Genomic DNA, 25,796 nt, shown 5'->3' on the forward strand with positions numbered 1-25,796 from the left:
CCTTCTTTGCTTCTTTTGATCTTTGTTGCTTTAAAGCAACTCCTGCTTTTTATTTATTTATTTATTTTTGCTCTCCATTTGGTTGGTAAATCTTTCTCCATCCCTTTGCTTTGTGTATCCTTGCATGTGAGATGGGTCTGGATGCAGCATACCGATGGGTTTTGGCTTTTTTTTGCCTGTCTTGTGTCTTTGGATTGGGGGATTTAGTCGATTTAAATTTAGAATTGATAATAATATATGTGAGTTTAATATTGCCATTTAATGTTAGCTGGCTGTTTTGCCTATTAGTTGATGTAAATTCTTGATTATGTTGATGCTTTTTACTTTTTGGTATTTTTTAGAAAGGCTGATGCTGGTTGTTCCTTTCTATGTGTAGTGGTTCTTTCAGAAGCTCTCGTAAAGCAGGCCTGGTGGTGATGAAATCTCTGAGTGCTTGCTTGTTCACAAAAGATTTTATTTTTCCTTCGCTTATGAAGCTTAGTTTGGCTGGATGTAAAATTCTGGGTTGAAAGTTCTTTTCTTTAAGGATGTTGAATATCGGCCCCCACCCTCTTCTGGCTTGTAGGGTTTCTGCTGAGAGATCTGCTGTGAGTCTGATAGGCTTCCTTTTATGGGTAACCTGACCTTTCTCTCTGGCTGCCCTCAGTATTTTCTCCTTCATTTCAACCCTGGTGAATCTGGCGATTATGTGCCTTGAGGTTGGTCTTCTTGAGGAATATCTTTGTGGTGTTCTCTGTATTACCTGGAGTTGAATATTGTCCTGCTTTGCTAGGTTAGGAAAGTTTTCCTGAATAATATCCTTAAGCGTATTTTCCAGCTTAGATTGATTCTCTTCATCACATTCAGGTACACCTATCAAGTGTAGATTAGGTCTTTTCACATAGTCCCATATTTCTTGGAGACTTTGCTCGTTCCTTTTTATCCTTTTTTCTCTAATCTTGTCTTCTCATTTTATTTCATTAAGTTGGTCTTCGACTTCTGATATCTTTTCTTCTGCTTGATCAATTTGGCTGTTAAAACTTGTGCATAGTTTGCGAAGTTCTTGTGTTGTGTTTTTCAGCTCCATTAATTCACTTATATTCCTCTCTAAATTGTGTATTCTTGTTAACATTTCGTCAAACCTTTTTTCAAAGTTCTTAGTTTCTTTGCATTGGGTTAGAACAAGTTCTTTTAATTCACAGAAGTTTCTTATCATCCACCTTTTGAAGGCTGCTTCTGTTAATGCAACACACTCGTTTTCCATCAGGCCTTGTTCCGTTGCTGATGAGGAACTGTGATCCCCTGTAGAGGGGGAGGCGTTCTGATTTTGTTCTCAGCCTTTTTAGGCTGTTTTCTTCCCTTCTTTATAGATTTATCCATCTGTGGTCTTTATAATTGGGTTTCTGAGTGGACGTCCAACTTGTTGATTCCCAGCGCTAAAATCTGAGCAACCCACTGCCCTGGCCAAAACAGTGGCGTTATGATTGATGGCGCTTTTCTGAGTCTGCACCAAGAACTGCCGCACCAAGGCAGTGGCAAAACCACCTCGCCGGCCACAAGAGTGGCGCTGGCGACCCGTGGGGCTCCTCCGCTGGGAATCTCCTGGTGCATGATCAACAAAAATTCGTCTGAAAGTGTGGCATCCTCTTGTTCTCTGCGCTTTCACTGGGAGCTACAATCCAAGTGATCAGCCATCTTGGATCTCTCTCCCCAGCTCAGTTCTTAATGTCCCCTGAGCAGTTTCAACATTTGCAAGAGATTATAATTCAGCAGCTAAATATCCCTGAAAATGATGAACTTCTTCCAGTCCATCAAGAGCCCAGAATTCAGCCTCCAACTCTGCTCTCCTCAGACTTGGAAAGTCCATTGAGTGATGAGGTGGTATTTTCACCTCTAGATCTGTCTTCAGTATTCAGAAGTAATTCACCTTTGCCTAATACCACAGTTAAAAATGTGGATCTGGAGCTTACCAAACCTACAGCAGTCACTATGGGGGTTGAACCTTCTCCAGTTCAGCAGGACAACCCTCCTACTCCCACTGAGCGGGCAGACTTTTCTCTAGTCCAGCCTGATCTCCCTTCCTCACCTCTGCATTATCCTGAAAAGATTGAATCTTCAGTCCAGCAAGAGGCCACAATTCAGACTCCAGATTCTCCTAAGGAGGTAGAACCTACTCTAGTCTGGCAAGAGTTACCAGCTGAACCACCATTGCCCCTTAAGGAGGTTGAACCATCTGTAACCCAGTAGGAAGCCTCAGGTCATCCTCCGAAGTCCACAGAAGAGATCATCAGTCTTCCACTGCAGCAGGAGATACCAGCTCAGCCATCAGAGCCATCTGGGAAGGTTGAACCATCTCCTGTCCTACAGCAGGCCCCAACTGAGCTTTTAGAGCCACCTAAAGAGGTAGGATCCTCTCCAGTCCAGCAAGCAGTCCCTGCTCAGTCTTCAGAGCCCCCTATGGTGATAGAACCCTTTCTGACTCAGCAGATGGCCCCATCTTTGCCTCCAGAGTTCCTTGAAGAGGTGGAACCATCTCTAACTCAGCAGGACATTCCAGCTCAGATTCCAGAGCCCCCTCTGGAGACAGAACCTTCTCCACCCCAGCAGGAAGCCACAGTTCAGGCTCTAGAGCCCCCTAAGGAGGTAGAACCTTCAAGCCAGCAGATGGTCCCAGCTCAGGTTCCAGAGCCACCTAAGGAGGTTGCAGCTCAACCTCCAGCTCATTATGAGGTGACATTTCCAACACCAGGTCAGGATCAAGGTCAGTATTCAACATTGCCTAGTGTCACAGTTCAACCTTTGGACCTGGGGCTTACCATCACTCCAGAATCCATGACAGAGGTTGAACTTTCTCCAGCCATGCAGGAGACCCCAACTCAGCCTCCTAAGAAAGCTGTATCCCAACTTCCAGTATATCAAGAGGTAACAGTTCCAACACCAGGTGAGGCTCAAGCTCAGCACCCAGTGTCACCCAGCGTTACAGTTCTGTCATTGGACCTGGGACTTACCATACCTCCAGAACCCACTACGGAGGTTGAACATTCTACACCCCTGAAGAAGACTGTAGTGACTCCAAAGCACCCTAAGGTGACACTTCCACATCCAGACGAGGTTCAGACTCAGCATTCAAACCTGACTCAACTCACAGTTCAACCTTTGGATCTGGGGCTTACCATCACTCCTGAATCTACCACAAAGGCTGAACCTTCCACAGCCCTGACGGCCACAGCTCCTCCAAAACAGCCTGAGGTGACACTTCCATCTTCAGACAAGGGTCAGACTCAGCATTCAAACCTGACTCAAGTCACAGTTCAGCCGCTGGACCTGGAGGTTACTATAACGACAGAACCTACTACAGAGGTTAAACTGTCTCCAACCACGGAGGAGACCTCAACTCAGCCTCCAGATCAGGGGCTTGCCATAACTCCAGAATCCACTACAGAGACTGGACATTCTACAGCCCTGGAGAAGACTACAGCTCCGCGTCCAGACGAGGTTCAGACTCAGCATCAAAACCTGACTGAAGTCACAGGTCCACCTACTGATCTAGAACCTACTCAGGATTCACTGGTGCAGCCTGAAACTTACGCCCAAAATGAGGCTTTAACTGCACCAGAGGAACAGGCCTCCGCAAGCACCAACATGTGTGAGCTCTGTACCTGCAGAGATGAGACGCTGTCGTGTATTGATCTCAAACCGAAGCAGAGGCTCCGCCACGTGCCTGTGCCAGAGCCCAACACCTACAATGTCACCTTCACTATCTTGTAAGCATCACCTTTCCTCCATTGTCCTCTGTGTCCTGCCTGACATGGCAGGCTTTTCCTGGAGGCCTTCCTGGGCCTTCCTTATCTCCCCAAGCCATACTGACAGCTGACTTTCTGCTTTCACCTTTGCTTGTCCACTCTTCCTTCTCTTTCTCTTTTACTGTTAGGCCCCTTCTCCAGTCTTTTGCTTGTGATTGCTCAGCAACATACATATTAAATGTACAAACAAATTATTGAGTAAGAGAAGTGATACAGAAAATAATATGTGTAATATGATTTCATTTATATAATGTTATATAATGTTCAAGAAGGCAAAACTATGTCATTTATGAATGACCTATAAGAGTTAAAGCTACATTTTATTTTATTTATTTATTTTGAGACAGATTCTCGCTCTGTCTCTAGGCTGTAGTGCGGTGGCGTGATCTTGGCTCACTGCAACCTCTGCCTCCTGGGTTCAAGCAAGTCTCTGCTTCAGCCTCCCAAGTAGCTGGGATTACAGGCACCTGCCACAATGCCCAGCTAATTTTTGTATTTTTTTTTTTTTTGAGACAGCGTCTCGCTCTGTTGCCCAGGCTAGAGTGTTGTGGTGCAATCTCTGCTCGCTGCAACCTCTGCCTCCTGGGTTCAAGTGATTCTCCTGCCTCAGCCTCCTGAGTAGCTGGGATTATAGGTGTGCACCACCATGCCTGGCTAACTTTTGTATAAGTAGAGACAGGGTTTCACTATGTTAGCTAGGCTGGTCTGGAACTCCTGACCTCACGATCCACCTGCCTCAGCTTCCCAAAGTGTTGTGATAACAGGCTGCTGTGCCCAGCCTATTTTATTTATTTTTGAGGAAGGGTCTGTGGTGTGCAAACATGGCTCAGTGCAGCCTAGACCTCCCATACTCAAGTGATCCTCCCATCTCAGCCTCTCCAGTAGCTGGGACTACAGGTGCAGGCCAACATGCCCAGCTAATTTTTAAAATTTTCTAGAGACAAGGTCCTGCTGTATTGCTCAGACTGGTCTTGAACTCCTGGGCTCAAGCAATCCTCCTGCCTTGGCCTCCCAAAGTGCTGGGATTACAGGTGTGAGCCACGGCGCCCAGCCAGAACTATTTATTTTATTTTACATTATTTTTATTTTATCATTTTAATTAATTATTTTTTAATTTTTTTTGAGACAAAGTCTCACTCTGTCGCCCAGGCTGGAGTGCAGTGGTGCAATCTTGGCTCACTGCAGTCTCTGCCTCCCAGGTTCAAGCGATTCTCCTGCCTTGGCCTCTCGAGTGTCTGGGATTACAGGCACACACCACTATCACCTGGCTAATTTTCGTATTTTTAGTAGAGACAGGGTTTCACCATGTTGGCCAGGCTAGTCTTGAACTCCTGACCTCAGGTGATACACCTGCCTCAGCCTCCCAAAGTGCTGGAATTACAGGCATGAGCCACAGCACCAGAACTACATTTTAAAAGCAAGAAAATTATTACAGTGGCACAACTGGCTTGAGCGATTGGAAACAAGATGCAGGACCCCAGGGCAGACACTGAGTGGAATGACATCTTACGCAAAAAGGGCATCTTGCCCCTAAGGAAAGTCTGAAAGAATTGGAAGAGGAGGCAGAGGAGGAGCAGCACATGGTCCAGCAGTCAGTGGTGACAACATATGAAGCTATGACTTTGGAAGAGCTGAAGGATCATGAAGACGAGTTTCATGAGGAAGATGAACGTGCTATTGAAATGTACAGACAGCAGAGACTGGCTGAGTGGAAAGCAACTAAACTGAAGAATAAATTTGGAGAAGTTTTGGAGATCTCAGGGAAGGATTATGTTCAAGAAGTAACCAAAGCCGGTGAGGGCTTGTGGGTCATCTTGCACCTTTACAAACAAGGAATTCCCCTCTGTGCCCTGATAAATCAGCACCTCAGTGGACTTGCCAGCAAGTTTCCTGATGTCAAGTTTATCAAAGCCATTTCAACAACCTGCATACCCAATTATCCTGATAGGAATCTGCCCACGATATTTGTTTACCTGGAAGGTGATATCAAGGCTCAGTTTATTGGCCCTCTGGTGTTTGGTGGCATGAACCTGACAAGAGATGAGTTGGAGTGGAAACTGAATCTGGAGCAATTAATACGGACTTGGAGGAAAACCCTAAGATGCAGATTGAAGACGTGTTGCTGTCCTCACTGCGGCGCTCTGTTCCCATGTGGAGGGACAGCGATTCCGAGGGGGACTGAGGCTGTAGCTGCTATCACGTGCCGAACTTTCTGTGACAAATTGAATTTTTTAAAAAAGGAAAAAGCAAGAATGAATCCTTCTGATTTTTAGTTTTGTATAAATTATGTTTTAAATCTTTACATTTTGGAAATAATCATTGCTGGAAATTCTGTTAAATATTTTACAACTTTTTAAATTATAGTATTTCCTCTAAAAAAAAAAATTAAAACCAGTTCTTGGTATGGTAAATGTCTGTTTTTCTCATTTATATTTTAAGTAAGCCATAAAACCTCATCACTATTTTTTGACATAACTATAAAAAGAAATATTTAGTTTTAAATAAATGTGAATAAATTATACGTCGGAAAATTGCAAACTAAGCCTTATAGACACATTTTTTTATTTCATAAAGAGCAATGAGATTATCAACTCTGTAGCAATGGTCTCTAGGACAAAAGAATCTTAGTATTTATCCTATTTAGAAGAAACAGAAAATTTTTGTGAAACATTCTCATCGAAATAACTGAAATGTTTCAATTTACTGGCATATTTGGTTAAATGTGTTTTCTCTAAAATAGTTTATCTCAGACTGTTAACTAATTTTTTTAGGGGGTATGGAGTTTTGCTCTGTTGTCCAGGCTGGAGTGCAGTGGCATGATCTCAGCTCACTGCAACCTCCATCTTCTGGGTTCAAGTGATTCTCCTGCCTCAGCCTCCTGAGTAGCTGGGATTACAGGCGTGCACGATCACAATCACACCCAGCTAATTTTTGTACTTTTAGTAGAGGCGGGGTTTCACCATATTGGCTGGACTGGTCTCGAACTCCCGATCTCAAACTCCTGATCCACTTGCCTCAGCTTCCCAAAGTGTTGGGATTACAGGTGTGAGCTACCTTGCCTGGCCTGTTAATTCTGATTACTGTAAAAGGACATTATATTATTTTTTGGAAATATATAAACTATCTCAAACTCATTTTGTGTTTCATAAGTGTGATCATGGGCATGTGTGAGATGTGTCCCCCTCAAATATTGTTAGGCTGTCGGCACATTACCCATATGACGTAAAAAAAAATCAAGATGTTTTGTGTACCAGATCCTGTTAGCATTTCTCATTTTTAAATAAATGAACATTGATACTAAAAAAAAAAGAAAAAAGAAAATTATTACAAAAGACAGGATAGTGGTTACCTGTAAGGGTTAGAGAGGTTTATGATTGGAAGGGGGCACACAGGGGCTTCTGGGAACACTAATTTGTTTCCTTGTTGCTGAAGTGATGAGAGACATATAATGTCCACCCTCACGGAGCTGGAGAGGAAGGACAAGGCAAAAGAGAGAAGTCTCGTCTTTAAACTTAGTAGACTCACATAGCGTCTTTCTTCTACAGCGTGTAAGTCATTGTCTAAATAGGTCCAGTTAAAGTACTACAGGGTAGCCATCTTTTTAAAAAATTGTTGGCCACATTTTAAAGTTCACAGGGGAGGGGGAATATCTCATACTCCAGCCCTCCAGAGCCTAGGCCCTCTGTGAAATGTGTCATGGTTTCTTGGACACCATATTGAAACAGGAAAAGTTCCCTTGTTCCCCTTGCAGGGCATGGGATGGGGGGGGGTGACTCGCTTCTTCAGTGCCCTGCTGCTCAAACCTCAAGGGGAGCAGACAGGCAGGCAGGTTGTGGGGCTCCGACCCCACGGCAGTGTCTACGGGTGAATGCTTGCAGCTCCTGAAGCTGCAGTGGGTGTGTGCTACTGGGTGCTCTTTTAGTTTTGCCTTTTTAGGCGGCTTGTGTTAACCAACTCAGTTAGACCCTCTACCTTGTTGCAAGGACAGATGGCTTTCTGTATCCCAGGTTCTTGCCTTGGTGTGCTGGAAGAATCAGATCACACCTGGGCTTGGAGAATGGGTATAAGGTTTTACTGAGTGAAGGTCGCTCTCAGCAGATGGGGAAAGCCAGATGGGATGGAGTGGGAAGATTTTCCCCTGGAGTCGCCCGGGCTGTCCTCCCACTGCCCCAACCAAACTCTGCCTCAGCCCACTGGTTGGTGGCCTGCCTGGGGTGCTCCCCTCGAAGTCCTCTTGATGTCCAGCATGAACACAAAGAAGGGAACAACAGACACTGGGGCCTATCTGAGGCTGGAGGGTGGGAGGAGGGAGGGGAGCCGGAAAAACTACTGGGTACTAGGCTTAGTACCTGGACAATGAAATAATCTGTACAACAAACCCCTGTGATACAAGCTTACCTATATAACAAACTGCGCATGTATCCCCTAACCTAAAATAAAAGCTTTTTTTTAAAAAAAGGAAAAAAACACCTGGAAGAAGAGAAAAATGTTAAATTAAAAAAGAAGAAGAAGACAATGCTCCTAGTGCCCCCATCATTCAGGAATCTCCAAGGGGTTTAGGAGCTCTATGTTAGGAACTGGGGGCAGAGACCAAGTATCTATTTCTTCTTATATCGCATACCCCAGATAGGAAAACAGAAATTACTCTAGATATTTCACAAAAAAGGGTTTCATACAGGCAATTAGTGCTTACCATTGGAGTGGCTAGAGGTGGCGAAGGTTGGGGAGGAGGGGGTTGCACCACTGGCTTTCAGGCTAATTTACCACAGCTGATTTCCAGAGGATGGAAGAAGTCAGGAAATGTGGGGAACTGCTGCTGAGGTCCTTGCAGCCCCATGGTTCCCAGGCTGGTGACTGGCGGGGGATATGGAGTCCAGGTGACCACCAGAGCCTGCACCCCTGCTGCTACGGGGGGAGGAAAGGATGACTCTACCTCCTTCCACATTCCACATTTCACATGACTGCATTTGACTGGCAGCACCCCACTGGCAAGGAAGCCTTGATGTGTGGTTCCTCAGCTTCTGGCACCTGCACAGAAAGGGGTGAAATGAGTGTCACAAGCAGCCAGCACCCTGCAGCACAGCTCCACATCCAGGTGGGGGGACAGCCCCACTTATACTTGGAGGTGTCCTGGCACCTTACGCACTTTTTGGTAGGTGTTTGGGGGTCTGAGGCTTTGCAAAAGAAGAAAGGTGGGGAGTTGACGGTGGAGTCACATGGTGGAGACAGAGGCCTGCAGAGGTGTCACTCTACAGGGCAGCAAGTGACACACAGTCAGCTTCCTTCTTTGACTGGAACAAACCCCTGGGATTGACCCAGAATTTGTTCTGGAATGTTATCACTGGAATGAAAACTGAGCAGTTTGCAGGCCATACAGTATCAGAGAAAACATAGCCCTCATTGAAAAAGACTGCCAGAAAAAAAAAGTGTCCACAGGGAAATTCTGGGACACTTTTGTTTTGTTTTTTGGACAGTCTCACTCTTGTCACCCAGGCTGGAGTACAGTGGCATGATCTTAGCTCATTGCAACCTCTACCTTCTGGATTCAAGTGATTCTCCTGCCTCAGCCTCTTAAGTAGCTGGGATTACAGACACCCACCACCACACCCAGCTAATCTTTATATATACATATACATATACATATACATATATATGTATATGTAGAAACAGGTTTCTGGGAGATTGATGTAGGGGAGTGGGTGTATGAGTTGGAAGCGAGACATTGGGGATCACTATTTTCTCATCTTACTGGTTTTTGGGCCCCCATTCTATTCCTTCTATACAAACCTCACAGAATTTTAACTAGGAAGGCCAGGACGGGTGGCTCACGCCTGTAATCATAGAACTTTGGGAGGCCGAGCTGGGTGGATCACTTGAGGTTGGAAGTTCGAGAGCAGCCTGACAAACATGGTGAAACCCCATCTCTATTAGATGGGTGTGGTGGTGTACACCTGTAATCCCAGCTACTTGGGAGGCTGAGGCAGGAGAATTGCTTGAACCCAGGAGGCAGGTTGCAGCGAGCTAAGATCACACCATTGCACTCCAGCCTGGGCAACAAGAGTGAAACTCTGTCTAAAAACAAACAACAAAACAAAACAAAACAAGAATTTTAACGGGGAGAGATCTTAGTAGTTTGTCCTTTATGATAGGAAATCTGAGAAAGAGAAAGGGAGAGTGTCTTGCCCCATGGCCGCACAATGCACTTTGGCTTTTTCTGTTTTATTCGAATTCAAAAAGAATATGTTGTCCTTTAAGCTTATTTCACAGCTCACTCACTCACCAGCCACAGCCTGCTGTATGAAGATCTGTGAGATGGATAACTCGGCTAGTTGCACTCAGGCATTTGCTTGAGGTGATTCAACTTACAGAATAAAGCATCTAAAAAAAAAAAAAGAACCACTTCATCCCCCGACCCCCATCAAATGATGCTTATGAGACTAAGCCTGAAGAGGACTGATGTAAAATGCTTCTACCTAGCATGGTTGTGCGGTTTGTTCGCTGCACCAGGGCGCTGGCCAAGGGGGTGAGTGGACCAAACATCCTGCCCGGGCTCCATGCTGAGCCACATACAAAGTCCCCCCAGCTATATTGTGGGGTCCTTCTGGACAGACATGGAGAGCTTCTGAAAGTCCCACCTGCATGGAATTATTTTCAAGCCCCCAGATATTGGTGACAATTACCAACGTGTGCATCACAAGGGCGCCGTTGATCTGCCACGTCAGCGTGGGCACGCCGCACAACGTCCTGCTGCAGCGCCGCTTGGCTTCCTTCTTTGACCCGAACACGCGGGCCAACGGCTGGTGCGGGCCAACGGCTGTGGCACCAGCAACCGCTCTTCTCCCGACAATTTCCGCCGGAAGTCCCGGGACGGCGCACGCTGCACGCCTCCGTCAAGTACTGCTGCCAGAGCTTCACCCCCAACTTCAAGAGTGAGACGAATGCCCTCGCGGCCGACATGTGCACCAATGCCCGCCGCATCGTGGGCAAGAGCTGGATACCCAAGGTCAGCCCAAGGTCAGGGTGCTCAAGGCTGAGGATGATGCCTACACCACCTTCATCAGTGAAATGGGCAAGTGTGAGCCGGAGATGGTGGGTGTGGAGCCGGCTTCTAGACAGCCAGCCACGAGGGTGAGGCGGGCCCCTCGGCGAGGCCCTGCAGTAACCCGTAGGCCTGGGAGTCTCCCCACGGGCCGCACACTCCCACACCTGACACACACACATACACAGCGTCAAACTCTGTTAAATATTTGAAGGGATTTATTTTGAGCCAAATATGTGTGACCAATGGCCCATGACAGCCTTCTCAGGAGAGCCTGAGAACATGTGCCCAAGGTGGTCAGGCCACGACTTAGTTTTATGCGTTTCAGGGAGACATAAGACATCAGTCAATATTTGCCAGAGGTACAGTGCTTTGGTCTGGAGGGGATGGACAACTGGAATTGGGTTGAGGAAGCAGGGACTTCCCAGGTCATAAGTAGATCCAAAGATTTTCTGATTGGCAATAGGTGGAAAAAGTTAAGTTTTTGTCTAAAGACTTAAAATCAACAGAAAGCAATGTTTGAGTTAAGATAAGGGATTGTGGGGACCAAAAAAAATTTTATTTTCCAAGCCAGAGTTTTGCTAGGCTGGAGTGTAATGGCATGATCTCGGCTCCTGGGCTCGGGCGATTCTCCTGCCTCACCCTCCGGAGTACCTGGGATTACAGGCATGCACCACCATGCCCGGCTAATTTTGTATTTTTAGGAGAGACGGGTTTCTCCATGTTGGTCAGGCTGGTCTCAAACTCCCAGCCTCAGGTGATCTGCCTGCCTTGGCCTCCCAAAGTTCTGGGATTACAGATGTGAGCCACCGCGTCTGGCCAGAGACCAAGATTTTATCATGCAGGTGAAGCATGATTTTATCATCCAGGTGGCAGGCTTCAGAGAGAATATATTGTAAATATTTCTTATCAGACTTAAAAAGTCTGTTCTATCAGTAATTCCAAAAGGAGGGAGAGTATAATGAGGCATGGCTGGGCTCCCCGTCCCATCATGGCCTGAACTAGTTAACTTTGGAATCCCCTTTGCTGAGAGGAGAGGAAGATTCTATTCAGTTGGTTGGGAGAGCTTAGAATTTCAGTGTTTGGTTTCAGCTGGCATCCAGTATCCCTTCCCCCAAGCTTGGGTCCCCTCCCAAAGGAGATAAGCCTGGGTCTCTCCTCACATCCTTGGAATCTCAGAGCTACTCAAAACTTTTGCCTCAAGGAAATCCTTTAATGATTTGTATTAAACCCTTTGGAGGCTGGAGGGGCTGTTCTGGAGCTGGGACACAGCAAGTCAATCTCCCTCCATCCCCCTTTGTCTCACTCTCACCCCCGAAGCTGCAGGCCTCAAGCTTTTTGGCTGGATCCTTCTCAAAGTACGTTGGGGGTCAGGTACTATAATCACCTGATGGATTCTTCCCGCCTGCTGCACAGACAAAACCAATCCACTGAGGCCATGGCATTGCAGTAAAGAAAGAGTAATTGACACAAGGCCGGCCACGCTGGAAACAGAGTTATTACTCAAATCAGTCTCCCACAAAGCTTGAAGATGAGGAGTTTTTCAAAGATAGTTTGGTGGGCAGGGTCTAGGGGATGGGTGCTGCTGATTGGCTGAGCATGCAGTCATAGGGGTATGGAAGATAGTCCTTGAGTGCTGAGTCCACTTCTGGGTGGAGGCCACAGGACTTGTTGAGTCATGGGTCTGGGTGGAGCCAGAAGTGCATAAAGAAACATCTTTCCTTATGCAGATGTTGATCAGCTGTGCTTACATATTCCTTTGTAAGGACAGGACAGTTTCCCCTAAGTTAGAGGACAGAGTGACTCCTACTGACAGCATTAGCTCTGCCCGTACTCTTAGATGCAATGCCAGGGACTGTGAGGGCCAGAGATCTTGGAGCTGCTGGCCAGGTGTGGTCAGGGGCCAGTTATCTATGTCCTTAGTATCAAACAGAAGCCCCTTTTGCAGGGTGGACCCTGGGAAGCCCTGTTGGGGCCATCCCTTGTTGGCAGCCTCTTTGCTTCCTCTTCCTCTTCTCCTCTGGGTTTTCTCAGCTCTTTCAAGAGCAGGCTTTGCCACCCTGAGTGCTCTCCACGACCACAGCTACCTTCTGAGGAAGAGGCCTCAGGGGTCCTCTCTCTGCATGTAGTTGCCTGGCAGGCCTGGCCTGGCTATACGTGGGAATCACCTGGGGAACGTTACAAACCACTGTTGTGTCGCCCTGCCCCCCAGAGATGCTGCACCTTGTATTAACTGAGCACCTACAGGCAGGTGTGGTGACGCACACCTGTAGTCCCAGCTGCTCAGGAAGCTGAGGTGGGGGGATCACTTGAGCCCAAGAGTTCGAGATTAGCCTAGGGAGCCTATTGAGACCCCATCTCAAAATTAATTAATTAAAAAATATTGAGCACCTACTTGATGGCCAGCACTGAACTTGGTGCTGGAGTTATAGTGGTCACTAAGATATAATCTTTGTCTTCAAAGAACTTCAGTCAGGTGGGAATAGGTATTTATTGAACGGAATAATATTTAAAGAAATGTCTACCGAGAGGCCAATTCTTGGAAATCCCTGTTGGAAAAAAGATTTTTATTTCCTTTATGAGCAGAGTGGGAAGTTGTCTCTTTAGATTGATGGATTTGGAAGGGAATTTAGTAATCTAACCCCAACCTCCCATTTTACAGGTGTGAAAACCAAGGCCAAACACCTGAGTGTTCTGCCCTGGAGGAGAAAAGTGGTCTCTGAAAGCCAGAAGACTCACATTATGGCATTCCTGCCAGCTGCTGTCAAGAGCTGCTCAGCTGTCCTCAAATCCTTTGTCTGATGTCAAGGTAATAAAAGATTTAGGGAACCTTAGTAAAGGTATCTTAATCAAGTCTAGTTGCCTTCGAGATTAGATTCAGTCATGCTGAACAGCTAAGGATTGGCAAGAAAGATTACAAATTGTTTCCAGGAATTTATTTCTACAAACACTGATGATTATATGTATAGTCTTAAGTCAAAATGTTGTTTATGTTCAGCTGTTTTTGTAAGTTATCACAGTTTTGTAAATTGAAAAATAATTGATGGAAAACTAAGCCGATCTCTTTACTAAGCTTACGCGCTAAGCGTGGCCCCACCACCCGCTTGCTGTGTGGTCCTGGGAAAGTCATTTAACTCTTCTGAGCTTCAGCTTCTTCATCTATAAAATGAAGGTAATGATAGTACCTGCAAAGCGAGGTGCAGCATCCGCAACGGAGTCTGAGGCCAACCACCTGGGGTCAAGCCCCAGCTCTAAACTGACCAGTGTGATGGCTTTGGACAAATCACTGGACCTCTCTGCTTGTTTCTTTATCTGAGGTCTGCTGCCAAGAACCTGCAGATTCCCAGTCTGTCTTGGGTGGTGGCGGGTGAGAGTGTCGACAGCCCCCCGCCAATGGCCCTGGCCTGGAAAAAGGCAATTTTGGGGGAGGGATGGATAGTGGCTTTTCCCCTTCCCAGGGTTCCACATCTCCCCACATCCATACATCAGGGCAGGGAGCTGGAAGTGGAGGTGCCTGTGGGATGGCAGGGAATGGGCAGGAGGTCCCCAGCTCTGTCCCCAGGCACCTCAGAGAGGAGAGATGCACAGAGTGAGCCCAGGGTGGCTGAACCCCAATGAGGAGGGCAACAAGAAGATCCCTGTGAGGAATGGGGAGGCTGGACCTGGGCAGTTGGTGCCAAGCAGGGCTGGGGGCAGAGTCGCTGGGTGGTCAAGGCAGGGGAGGAGCAGAGAGTAGCTCTGGGACTGGGGCTGTCCTGCATTACTGAGAAGGGGTATGGCCAGGGCGTGGTCTGGGTGCCCAGGGCTCCCCCATTATGGTTCACAAGGCATTTCTATCAGGCCATGCAGTCATCACAGAGCCTGCGAGCTGGATATGATCCTGCCCATTTGACAGCAGGGAAAGCCCAGGACAAGTGGCTTGCCTGAGGCACCCAGTGTTCTCCACAGCCCCGGCTCCCTCTGTCTTCTGTCTTGGCCCCAGTCTACTCTGTAAGCACTGCCTTGGCCCAGGACAAGCAGGGAGGGGAGCAGTATAGGATGTGTGTGTACATGTGTGTATGTGTGTTTGTGAGTGTGTGTGTCTATGAGTGCGTTGTGTACATGTGTGTATGAGTGTGTATGCAACTGTATGTGTGTGTATTTGAGTGTGTGTCTGTGTTTGTGTATGTGTGTCCAAGAGTGTCTGTCAGTGTATGTGTGTATATGTGTATGTGTGAGTATGTGCGTGTATGCATGTATGTATGTGTGTGTACATGTAAGTGTGAGTGTGTATGTGTATATGTGAGTGTGTATCTGAGTGTGTGTGTACATGAGTGGGTAAACGAGTATATGCATGTGTATTTGAGTGTGTGTCTGAGTGTCTGTGTCTGTGTGTATGTGACTGTGTGTAGGTGTACGTGTGTATATGTGTATATGTGAGTGTGTGTATGTGTGTCTGTGTGTGTGTATAGATGCATGTGTGTGCATGTGAGTGTATGTGAGTGTGTAGGTGTATATGTGTGTATATGTGAGTGTGAGAGTGTGTGTATGTGTGTGTGTCTGTATATGTGAGTGTGTGCACGCATGCATGGTGTATGTATGTGTATGTGCAGCTCTCCTCCAGGTCACCAGTTTAAGTGGGGACACTCCTCCGACCTTTCTTTCTGTCTTCAAAGAGCAACTCAAGTGCCTCACGTGGTCCCCAGGGCATCTAACTGGGTCTGCTTTCTGCTTTGGTTCCCTCCTCACTCCTACTGTCCAGAAGCTTCCTGTACTCCCACACCTACCCACCATCAATCTCTGCCCTGTCCAGAGACTATAGGGACACTTCATATTATGGTTGGCTTGTGGGGCAATAGACATTGGGTTATTGGGGTGGGTAGCAGCACTCCCTCTACTCCCAGGCTCTGCACTGACTTTTAAAAATTATTACTGTTGGCCGGGTGCTGTGGCTCATGCCTGTAATCCCAACACTGGGAAGCTGAGGTGGGCGGATCACCTGAGGACAGGAGTTCCAGACCACCCTGACCAACATTGAGAAACCCTGTCTCCACTAAAAATACAAAATTAGCCAGGCATGGTGGCATATGCCTGTAATCCCAGCTACTTGGGAGGCTGAGGCAGGAGAATTGCTTGAAACTAGGAGGTGGAGGTTGCAGTGAGCCAAGATCACTCCATTGCACTCCAGCCTGGGCAACAAGAGGAAAACTCTGTCTTAAAAAATTATTATTATTACTATTATGAGAGATTGGGGTATCACTATGTTGCCCAGGCTGGTCTTGAATTCCTAGGCTTAAGGGATCCTCCTGCCTCAGCCTCCTGAGTAGCTGGGACTACAGGCACACACCCCACAGCCCCATGCACTGACTTTTGCAAGCTCTTCCCCACTTTGGCGATGGGCCACCAGTTCCTGGCCCCTTACATGGTGCCCATATCAAAGCCCTTGGCACTTCAGTGGAGGCAGTGGAGGGAGAGGAGGATAAGTGGGTGGCACAGATGGATGTGGGCAAGGTGCCAGTAAAGAGTGTGTGGGCAGCGAGAAGAGGACATGCTATCTGTAACAGATACCTGTGGCTCCAGAAGCCCTGGGGTGGACCCTGCCTTCCCCAGGAGAACCTGAGGTCAGCCAGGACACATCAGACAGCCAGAGATAAGGACTAACCACCCACAGCCGCTGGCAGCTAGCTAGAGCCTGCCTAGACCTACTCCCAGAAGGGAACTGCATTTATGGAACACCTTCTATGTGCCTGGCAAGTGGCAGTCACTCTACCTCCATCCTCTCCCAAAGTTATCCCCGTTGTACAGATAAGGCAATTGGGGCTTGGCAAGGTTATTTAACTGGCCTAAGACATACACATGAAGTGGCTGAGCCAGGATTTCAACACAAAATTTTATGGTTCTCAGAATTTCCCACCCCAACGGGGAGGTGGGCAGAGTAAAATCAGGAGGCAAGGCAAAGTGCAATTGTTGGGCCAGGCAGTGGAACAGATGGTGCTCCCAAGAGAGGTTTTGGGTCTCTGCCCTCCAGAAAGGCAGTCTGACATGAGTGCAGGCCAGGCTGGTGTGTGGCTGGCTGGTGGTAGTGGGAGTGGTGGAGGGGGCTTCAATCTCTGTCTTGAGGTTGTGTGGTAAGCAAGAGGCACAGAGGCCTTGGTTTAGTCCTGGTGGGAAGGCAAAGCTGTCTGGATCCATTCCTGTCTGGATGCCCTCTTAAGGTGCAGCCTAGGGAGGCGGCACAGCTTTTCCGTTAGAACAGTGGTTTCCAAAGTGGGAGTGCACCTAGGGGTGTGCAAGATGGTTCTTTTGAGTATGGGAAGACAAAATTGGAATTTCTATTTAGAGTTTAAAAAATTATCGGCCGGGTGCGGTGGCTCACGCCTGTAATCCCAGCACTTTGGGAGGCCGAGGCGGGTGGATCACAAGGTCAAGAGATCGAGACCATCCTGGTCAACATGGTGAAACCCCGTCTCTACTAAAAATACAAAAAATTATCTGGGCATGGTGGCGCGTGCCTGTAATCCCAGCTACTCAGGAGGCTGAGGCAGGAGAATTGCCTGAACCCAGGAGGCGGAGGTTGCGGTGAGCCAAGATTGCGCCATTGCACTCCAGCCTGGGTAACAAGAGCGAAACTCTGTCTCAAAAAAAAAAAAAAAATTATCTTGTACATAAGTACTGAGAAAAAAAAAATTAATCCTGGGCCGGGCACAGTGGCTCACACTTGTAATCCCAGCACTTTGGGAGGCTGAGGCGGGTGGATCACGAAGTCAGGAGATCAAGACCTGGCTAACATGGTGAAACCCCATCTCTACTAAAAATGCAAAAAAATTAGTCAGGCATGGTAGCATGCACCTGTAGTTCCAGCTCCTCAGTAGACTGAGGCAGGAGAATTGCCTGAACTGGGGAGGCAGAGGTTGCAGTGAGCCAAGATTGTACCACTGCGCTCCAATCTGGTGACAGAGTGAGACTCCATCTTAAAAAAAAATAATTAAAAATAAATCCTTGCCAGGTGCAGTGGCTCACACCTGTAATCCCAGCATTTTGGGAGGCCGAGGCAAGTGGATCACTTGAGCCCAAGAGTTCAAGATCAGCTTGGGCAACATGACAAGACCCTGTCTCTACCAAAAAATTTATAAATATTAGCCAGGTGTGGTGGCATGCACCTATGGTCCCAGCTACTCTGGAGGCTGAGGCAGGAGGATCTCTTAAGCCTGGGAGGTCTAGGCTGCAGTGAGCCATGATTATGCTACTGCACTCCAGCCTGGGCAAGAGTGAGACCCTGTCTCAAAATGTATTTATTTATAAATAAATAAAAAAATTAATCCCTATGTGTGTGTGATTTCTAATATGCATACTAATAAATTGAATAACACAAATATAGTTTATGGGCAAATGTTTATATAATTTTATATAGTCCATTGAGGGCTCTACTTTTTTTTTTTTTTTTTGAGATAGAGTCTCACTCTGTTACCCAGGTTAGAGTGCAGTGGCCCAATCTCGGCTTACTGCAACCTCTGACTCCCGGGTTCAAGTGATTCTCCTGCCTCAGCCTCCCGAGTAGCTGGGATTACAGGCACGTGCCACCACACCCGGCTAATTTTTGTATTTTTAGTAGAGATGGGGTTTTATCATGTTGGCCAAGCTGGTCTCGAACTCCTAACCTCAAGTGATCTGCCCGCCTCAGCCTCCCAAAGTGTTGGGATTACAGGCGTGAGCCATGGCACCCGGCCTGTCTTTTTTTTTTTTTTTTTTAACTGAGTTATCTCAGTAACCCGTTACCAGATAGGAAATAGGCTCTGGCGAGTTGCAGGTGTGGAGGGGAAGCACCGCAGAGGGTGGGTGTAGATGGACTGGGATTGGCTGTTGGTGTCCCCTGCTGGTCATTATAGGAAGTGCAACATCCCTCAGTGCAAAGCCGTATCTGCTGGGCATTTACAACACTGTTGAGTTTTATTTCCCTCTGCGCCTTGACTCCCAAAGCTCTGGGCTGAACACTACCACAGGAAAACCTTGATTTAGGGGGAAGGAGAGATACCACCTGCACCCTGTGACCTCTAAGGCTGAGGCAGGAGGAAAGGCAGAGCTGACTACAGACCCCAGAGGAGGACTTATTCCCCTCTTGGGGCAGGAGGGCAGCCCTTAACTGCTAAGAGATGCATTGCGGACCCTCAAACCTGCTTCCCTTCCCAGCTACTCCATTCCCAACCATTAGCACCCCCATTCTTTTGGGGAAACGGCTTAGGACACACTGCATCTTTATCATGGCATTCAACTGTGCTACCAGGAAGCGCTGTTTGTGTCTATGTAACAGACCCCTTCCTGACTTCAGCCCCAGACTGTGAACTCTAGGAAGTCAGGGCCCTTATCTATCACAGTATCACAGAAAGTGGTACCTTGCCTGGCACGGAACAGGAGCATCCTATTCTACATCAAGAAATATTTCTTCTCATTGTGTAACTGCACAGGGCTGTTGTGAGAATGAAACAATTTGTCAATTGTAAGGTTCTGAACAGATGTGAGAGGCTGGCATTCTGCAAGGCCCTTATCAGAGAGATGCTTGTTGACTGACTAATGCAGCGGGGTAGCGGCTAAGAATAATGAGTTGGGCTCCACCTCCCCAGGTGGGCTAGAATCTGAGATCCCAGCCCGTCCTGAGGATCCTAAATGGAATGGAAGGCTGCTGTGGGTTGCTACAGAGCTAATAACTGCCTGGTTGAGAAGTAATATTTAGTAGAGATTCAAGATCCCTCCTCTTCCCAAATACAAATAGCTAAGTGATTCCCAGCCCACAGGCAGACAGGTGAGAGTGGAGGGTAGCCTTTGTAATAGAAAGGGGAACTCTTTTCCTGAATTCAATTAGAAGGATTTTCTAGCTTGCAGGCAAAGAGAGCTGCAGGAACCCTCGTTGGTTAGAGACCAAAGCTTGCAGTTCCTGTCAAAGCTATCTGGGGTCGCTGACTTTCTCCTCTCAGTAAAAGCCTGCAGCACCTAAACAATGTGGTTTTCAGCAGTTTGGCTGCCTCTGGCTTTTCCCTATATCCAAACTTATACCTTTGGAGCTCAGGGGAGAGCTGAGTCTTGGAACCAGGGACCAGTCCCCTGCTTCCGGGATAGATTCCCATTTCTGAGATATCCAAGCAAGTTTCCAGACTGTAATTCATTTCTTCTCTTTTTGTTTCTTTTGAGACAGGGTCTCACTCTCTTGCCCAGGATGGAGTGCAGTGTTGCAATCTTGGCTCACTGCAGCCTCGACCTCCTGGGTTTAAGGGATCCTTCTACCTCAGCTTCCCAAGTAGCTGGGACTACAGGCGCGCTACCACGCCTAGCTAATTTTATTTTATTTTTTGTTGCTCACGCTAGTCTCGAACTCCTAGGCTCAATCGATGCTCCCGCCTCGGATTCCCCGTGTTGGGATTACAGAAGTGAGCCACGGCGCTGGGCCAAAGATGCAGTTCATTTATGATCTTAGGAATCCAATTAGCAAGGAATGGGGTGATCTCCGCAATTGGTTGGGGGCAACAGGACGGGGTGGCGGAACGCCGAGGTCGGGGAAGAAGTGTAGCTGTCCCCAAAAGCTCGGCGCACTGCCCAGAGCCTCCGGTGTTTGGAGGCTCAGTATCTTTTACTAGCAGGTCTTGGGTGGAGCCGGAGGCTGGGCGCAGGCGGGCCAGTGGGTTTAACCCTTTATTTACTTCTTGGAATGGGACTCTGAGGAAGGCTAGCCAGTTACTTCTTTATTCCTTAGACAGGGAAATGGACCAGGCCTCCCTCACCCAGGCCTAAAATAGGGTCCGAATCCTTTCACAAAGACATTTCCTCTTTTTTGCAAATTTTCTAGAAAGTCTGGAATCCAGATATCCACCCTCCGAGTCCTTAAAAGCTGCCCCTGACTCCGAGGCCTTTGGGGCTGGTATCCTGCTTTCTGGGAGTCTCTCTAAAGTCCTCCTGTTCCTTTTCTCAATATGGAAGCAGGCTAACGAGGAAAGGTGAGGCACGCCTGGAAATAGAACGCGGGTCTAAGCCAAGAGGGTGGGCGGAGTAATCAAGCCGGTCTCTCTCGGCACTTTCACCATCGCCCTTTTAAGGGATCCTTGGGAGCCGAGGGACACCAGCGGGTACCAATACCAGCCTTGCCTCCCCGAGTGGGAAGCCAGCAGAGGGTCGTGGTCTGTGCGGTGTCTCCCAAACCTGACTGCCCCCCAACCAGCTGCTGGGAAAGACTACTAACTCCGAGTTGTGCCAGCCTCCGCGTCCTCCTTCCCTCTCCTCTCCTCTGAACCTCCGCCCCCTCGCGGAGAGGCTTCGCCGCTTTAAGAGCCGGGCTAGCGATTGACAAGCAATAAACGCGGAGCGCCCGGCTGCGCTTGAGCCGCCCGGAGCTAGGGGCTCCCCGGGGCGCAGGTAGGCGTCCCCCGGCCTCCGGGCCAGCACCCACCCCAAGACCTTCACCTCCTTTTCGTCCTGGCGGGGCACCTGGGACCCTATTCTCTGGGTTTAAACTCCATAGGCCCCTTTCACCCAGCCCCTCCCTTCCCTCTCCACCCGCCCCCGCCCCCGGGCCCTCTTTCTGGGGTGCCGGTTGGGAGAACCAAGCCCCAGTGCCCATTGACGCTGGCCCACGCCCCTGCGGTAGGGGTGCCAAAGTGGCTTCGGGCACCGAGGTGGTGAGCTGTGCGGGGCCCGGGTATCCGTGCGGCCTCCCCGGGGGCTGTGCGGGTTGGGGGGACTTGGAAGCCCAGCATTACGTAAGAACCGTGCTGTTAGCGCTTCCGGGGGTTGGGGAGCGAGACAGAGGTTGCGCTGGGTTCCAGTGGCCCCCTGGGCCCCCTAGGCGGCCAGCACCACAATCTTCCCTGGGAGGGTTCCGCAGAAGTGGGTGCACTGCTTCTCCCGCTTCGCAGGCTGTATCGGGGCGAGTCGGAAGCCGGGGTTAGGGTCTGGAGACTTGGGAGGGAACCGGTGCCAGGGTTAGAAAGTTAGGTCAATTAAGCGGGGGGATGAGGACGGGGTGGGGGTTGGTGGAGGGGCAGTAATTTAGTGACCTCATCCCTGGTCTCCGGCGGGCGCGCAGGCAGAGAGCCTTCTTTGATAGCTTACAACACGCCCCCCTCCCCCAGGTCCTAGCGCCCAGAGTGTTAGGGCTGGGTGCGTTGGGGCAGGGGTGATCTGATTGTCCAAGCGAGCACATCTGCCCGGCCTTTCGACCCCATCTTCTGGCTCTCGGTCTGTCTAGCCCTCCCTGCGACCTCTCGCTCTCCAAAGCGCCTTTGTCAGACCCTTCTCCTCCACACCTCTTTGTATGTGTGTGGATGGAGGGATGGGTGGGAGGTTGGAGGAAACCTCTCCCTTTCACTGCTGGCCTGCACCGCCTACGGACACTTTGGGCGATGCGGGTTTCTTGGAGGCAGAGATGAGCGGGCATCTGGGCCCAGGCTGTTGGAAGCCGAAGTGCAGGTTCCCAGATGCCTGCCTGGGTGCAGGACCTTGGCACGGAGCCAAGCTAGCTTGCCTGGCACTGCCGTTCTCCTGTGGGCACAGCCAGGCCCCGCCCTCTCAGAGGCTTCGGCTGACGTGGGGGAGCAGAGCTAGCCGATGCCGTAGGAACTGACTCCCCAGGGAGAAAACCCAGGGAGGCTGGGCAAGACTTCTGAGCGCAGAGATTTCATACAGGATTCTTCTTGCCTCTTCCCGCCCTCTACACTCTAGGGAAGAAGGACTTCTGGAGTCTCTTTTCTGACCCTGTGAGGGAGCGCTGCACCAGCCAGGAGAAGGCTCCAGGTCTTCGAGGCCTGGGAGGTGGAGGCCTGCTCTCTAGAAACAGGGACAGTAGGGATTGGCACCAGGGCCATGGGCCAGCACAGTGGATCTGGGCATTTCTTCCAGACTGGGTGTAGCTTGAATAGTGGTGCTGTTCCTCTCCCTAAGAACCTTTCTTCCTTGTCCTCAGGGGCAGAGCCGGGAGGAAGGGGAACCATCCCCTTCACTTTTGTAATTTCTGTCACCTGAGCTCAGGTGACCAGCTCAGGCCTGAGAGGGGAATGGGAGCAAGGGAGTGTTTTACTGAAATCAGGTACTAGTCCTCTGGGAAGAATCTTTTTTGAGGGGAGGTGGAGTTGCTGTGGTTCCCCCACCCCCAGAACTCAGCAGGCATTCAGTCCTAAAGTGGGCACTGCCAGATGCTTCCCCCAACTCCCCACCCTGCTGTGAGCCACTGCCTCCTGTTGTCATGGCAACTGGGAATTAGGGTTTTATCCAGCAGCACATGCCCAGGAAAGCAAAGGGAAGAAGGGTGGGGGGTTAACCCCCTGCCCTTTCCTGGGAAAACGAGGGAGCAACTCCTAGCCTGGGGAGGCCCTGGAGTGGAAACTAGGGCCGTAGACACCATTCCTGGCTCTGCCCAGAGTACTTGCTCTCCTTGTGCCAGCTCTGAGCCCAGAAGGGGAGAGGGGAGAGAGGGCAAGCCAGAGGCGCCATGGAGAGGTACATATCACTTCAGTCAGCCCCCACATAAATGTCTGTGGAACATCTGTGCTTTGGTAGGCTCGGGTTCCAGAAGCAAATAAAATCAATGTGGTTCTGGCTGTCATGAAACCTACAGCCTGGGAGTACTCATCTTTTCTACTTTGGCTCAAATTCTGGACTCTTTTATTATTTTTTAAATGACTTTTTTTTTTTTTTTTTTTTTTTTGAGACAGGTTCTCGCTTTATTGCCCAGGTTGGAATGCAGTGGTGCAATAATTGCTCACCACAGCCTCGACCTCCTGGGTTCAAGAGATTCCTTGCCTCAGCCTCCCAAGTAGCTGGGATCTTAGGTGCGCACCACCACACCCGGATAATTTTTAACTTTTTTGTAGAGATGGGAGTGTTGCCTTGTTGCCCAGGTGGGTCTCAAACTCCTGGGCTCAAGTGGTTCTTCTGCCTCAGCCTCCTAAAGTACTGGGATTATAGGTGTGAGCCACCTTCTCGGCCTAATTCTGTTCTTACCCTCTAAAATTCTCATTCCCTCTTAAAAAAAGACAGCAGCCAGAAACACTTTATTTATATACTTATTTTTGAGTCATAAAACCTGGATTTTCATTTTAGCTCTCCTTATTAGCTTCATGACCTTGGGCAAATCAGTTAACCTCTCTGATCCTCCCTGGTCTCCTCCTCCTCAGGGAAATAGGCATGTAATACCTGCTCTTCCTGCCTGCCAGGACTGTTGGAATCGTTGTTGTTCTCCAGTCCCCACCTTCTGGGCAGCACCCTCTCCCCTACCTTGCTGACTGGTTCTGAAGGGGAGGCCCTTCATATTCCCTTCCCCATTGCTTTGCCCTTGCACCCACTCATCTTCCTCTCTCCCCTCTCCAGGAGAGACGTTTTAGAGCCCTCGCCTCCTTCACCATGCCGGTCGCCGCCACCAACTCTGAGTCTGGTAAGAAGCGGGTGAGGATGTTAGCTTATTTCAGAGCTTCAGAGGATGCAAGGTGAGGACTTAGGGGATGGGGAACAGCAGCCAGGCGCTTGCATAGCTCCAGGTAAGAACCAGCCTGCTCCACCGCTGTTCTGCCCTACCACTCAGCCATTCCTTCTGGCAGCTGCTGTGGCCATCTCCTCTGTGTGGGTTCCTGTGCTGCACCGGAGAAGAGGAGGAATGAGACCCATACCTGCTCCAGTGTAGGACTGGAGATGCAGCACAACCCACCTCCCTGGAGGGCAGGGGATGCATGCTCCAGAGATGACCTGCACTTTTTGCTGGAGTGGCATGGGTCCAGGCCTTTAGGAGGTGGCCTGGGAGCTGGGCCTTGGTGAATGGCTTGGGGGTGGAGGGATTACAGCAGCACAGCCTGGGCCTGAGAAATTCATAGTCACTGCCCCCTAGACCAGCATGTGCCAGAGGTGGACAGGGGATTCTGGGGCTCATGAAGCTGTGAGTGAAGGAATGAGAATACCAGGTCGGCATACCTGGGCATGGCTCTGTAGGAGGCATTAGGACAAGGGAGTGGGCCACCCAGACAAACTAGCGAAGCCTCAGGAGCAAACTGCTTAACCTGTTGGTGAGACGCAAAGGCTATAACAGGGGAGAGCACGTTACTTTTAAGAATAGTCATAATTATTATGCTGCCATTGCTACCACTGACACCGAGTTGTTGTTGTTTCTGAGACAGGGTCTGGCTCTTTAGCCCAGGCTGGAGTGCAGTGGCGCAAGCTTGGCTCACTGCAACCTCTGCCTACTGCCCTCAAGCCATTCTCCCATTTCAGCCTCCCAAGTAGCTGGGACTGACTGCAGGTGTGTACCACCATACCCAGCTAATTTTTGTACTTTTTGTAAAGACAAAATGTTGTCCAGTCCGGTCTCAAAGTCCTGAGCTCAAGCCGTCCACCTGCCTTGACCTCCCAAAGTACTGGGATTACAGGTGTGAGCCACTGTGCCTGGCCTGAGTTATTTTGGCATTAACCCTGTGTCACCTCCCTGTGAGGACCTGAAATTTCCCTAAGGTGAGATGATGGAACAAGATCAGTGTTCTGAACTTTTTTTTTTTTTTTTTGAGATGAAGTCTTACTCTTGTCACCCAGGCTGGAGTGCAGTGGAGCAATGTCCGCTCACTGCATCCTCTGCCTCCTAGGTTCAAGCAATTCTCCTGCCACAGCCTCCTGAGTAGTTGGGATTACAGATGCCTGCCATCATGACTGGATAATTTTTGTATTTTTGTAGAGACAGGTTTTGCCATGTTGGCCAGGCTGTCATGAACTTCTGACCTCAGGTGATCCACCTGCCTCAGCCTCCCAAAGTGCTGGGATTACAGGCGTGAGCCACCATGCCCGGCCTTTTCTTAACTTTTATTGGTCCTGAGCCACTGAGAATCTGTTGACAGCAGTGAGCCCTCATCATAGACATATGCGTCCATGCACAAAAGCTGCATTCCACCCCAGGGGCTTATGGACTCCGGTAGTGCACGTAGGACCCCACAAGGTTAAGTTCTCTGTGCTAGAGGCCCTCTGAGGCCTGGGCAGCTGGG

The 25,796-nt window shown here is 49.2% G+C and overlaps 1 protein-coding gene and 3 pseudogenes across 6 annotated transcripts in view; all 4 read left to right on the top strand.

The window, feature by feature from the left end:
* Nucleotides 1–3,886, top strand: part of LOC116552504 — a 6,294-nt pseudogene extending 2,408 nt beyond the window's left edge.
* Nucleotides 3,887–5,220: 1,334 nt separating this feature from the next.
* On the top strand, nucleotides 5,221–6,051 carry LOC116552708 (annotated as a pseudogene). The gene has a single exon (XR_004269501.1). The product of XR_004269501.1 is annotated as a phosducin-like protein 3 pseudogene (transcript).
* An 861-nt stretch (nucleotides 6,052–6,912) lies between these two features.
* Nucleotides 6,913–7,005, top strand: LOC116553581 (annotated as a pseudogene).
* A 6,605-nt stretch (nucleotides 7,006–13,610) lies between these two features.
* MPP2 (membrane palmitoylated protein 2) overlaps nucleotides 13,611–25,796 on the top strand; it is a 34,992-nt gene continuing 22,806 nt past the window's right edge. For 2 of the 5 annotated variants that reach the window (XM_032279465.1, XM_032279468.1), the window contains exons 1-2: nucleotides 20,472–21,198; nucleotides 24,148–24,211. In XM_032279465.1, coding sequence (XP_032135356.1) covers nucleotides 24,181–24,211 — 31 coding nt within the window. In that variant the 5' untranslated portion in view covers nucleotides 20,472–21,198; nucleotides 24,148–24,180. Of the gene's footprint in view, nucleotides 13,631–20,471; nucleotides 21,199–21,226; nucleotides 21,543–24,147; nucleotides 24,223–25,796 lie in introns of those variants that run through there. The other 3 variants (XM_032279467.1, XM_032279466.1, XM_032279469.1) reach the window with 3 other exon arrangements.

The sequence above is a fragment of the Sapajus apella genome, unplaced genomic scaffold (assembly GCF_009761245.1).
Source record: "Sapajus apella isolate SASKATOON/1434 unplaced genomic scaffold, GSC_monkey_1.0 scaffold12, whole genome shotgun sequence".
NCBI lineage: Eukaryota > Metazoa > Chordata > Mammalia > Primates > Cebidae > Sapajus > Sapajus apella.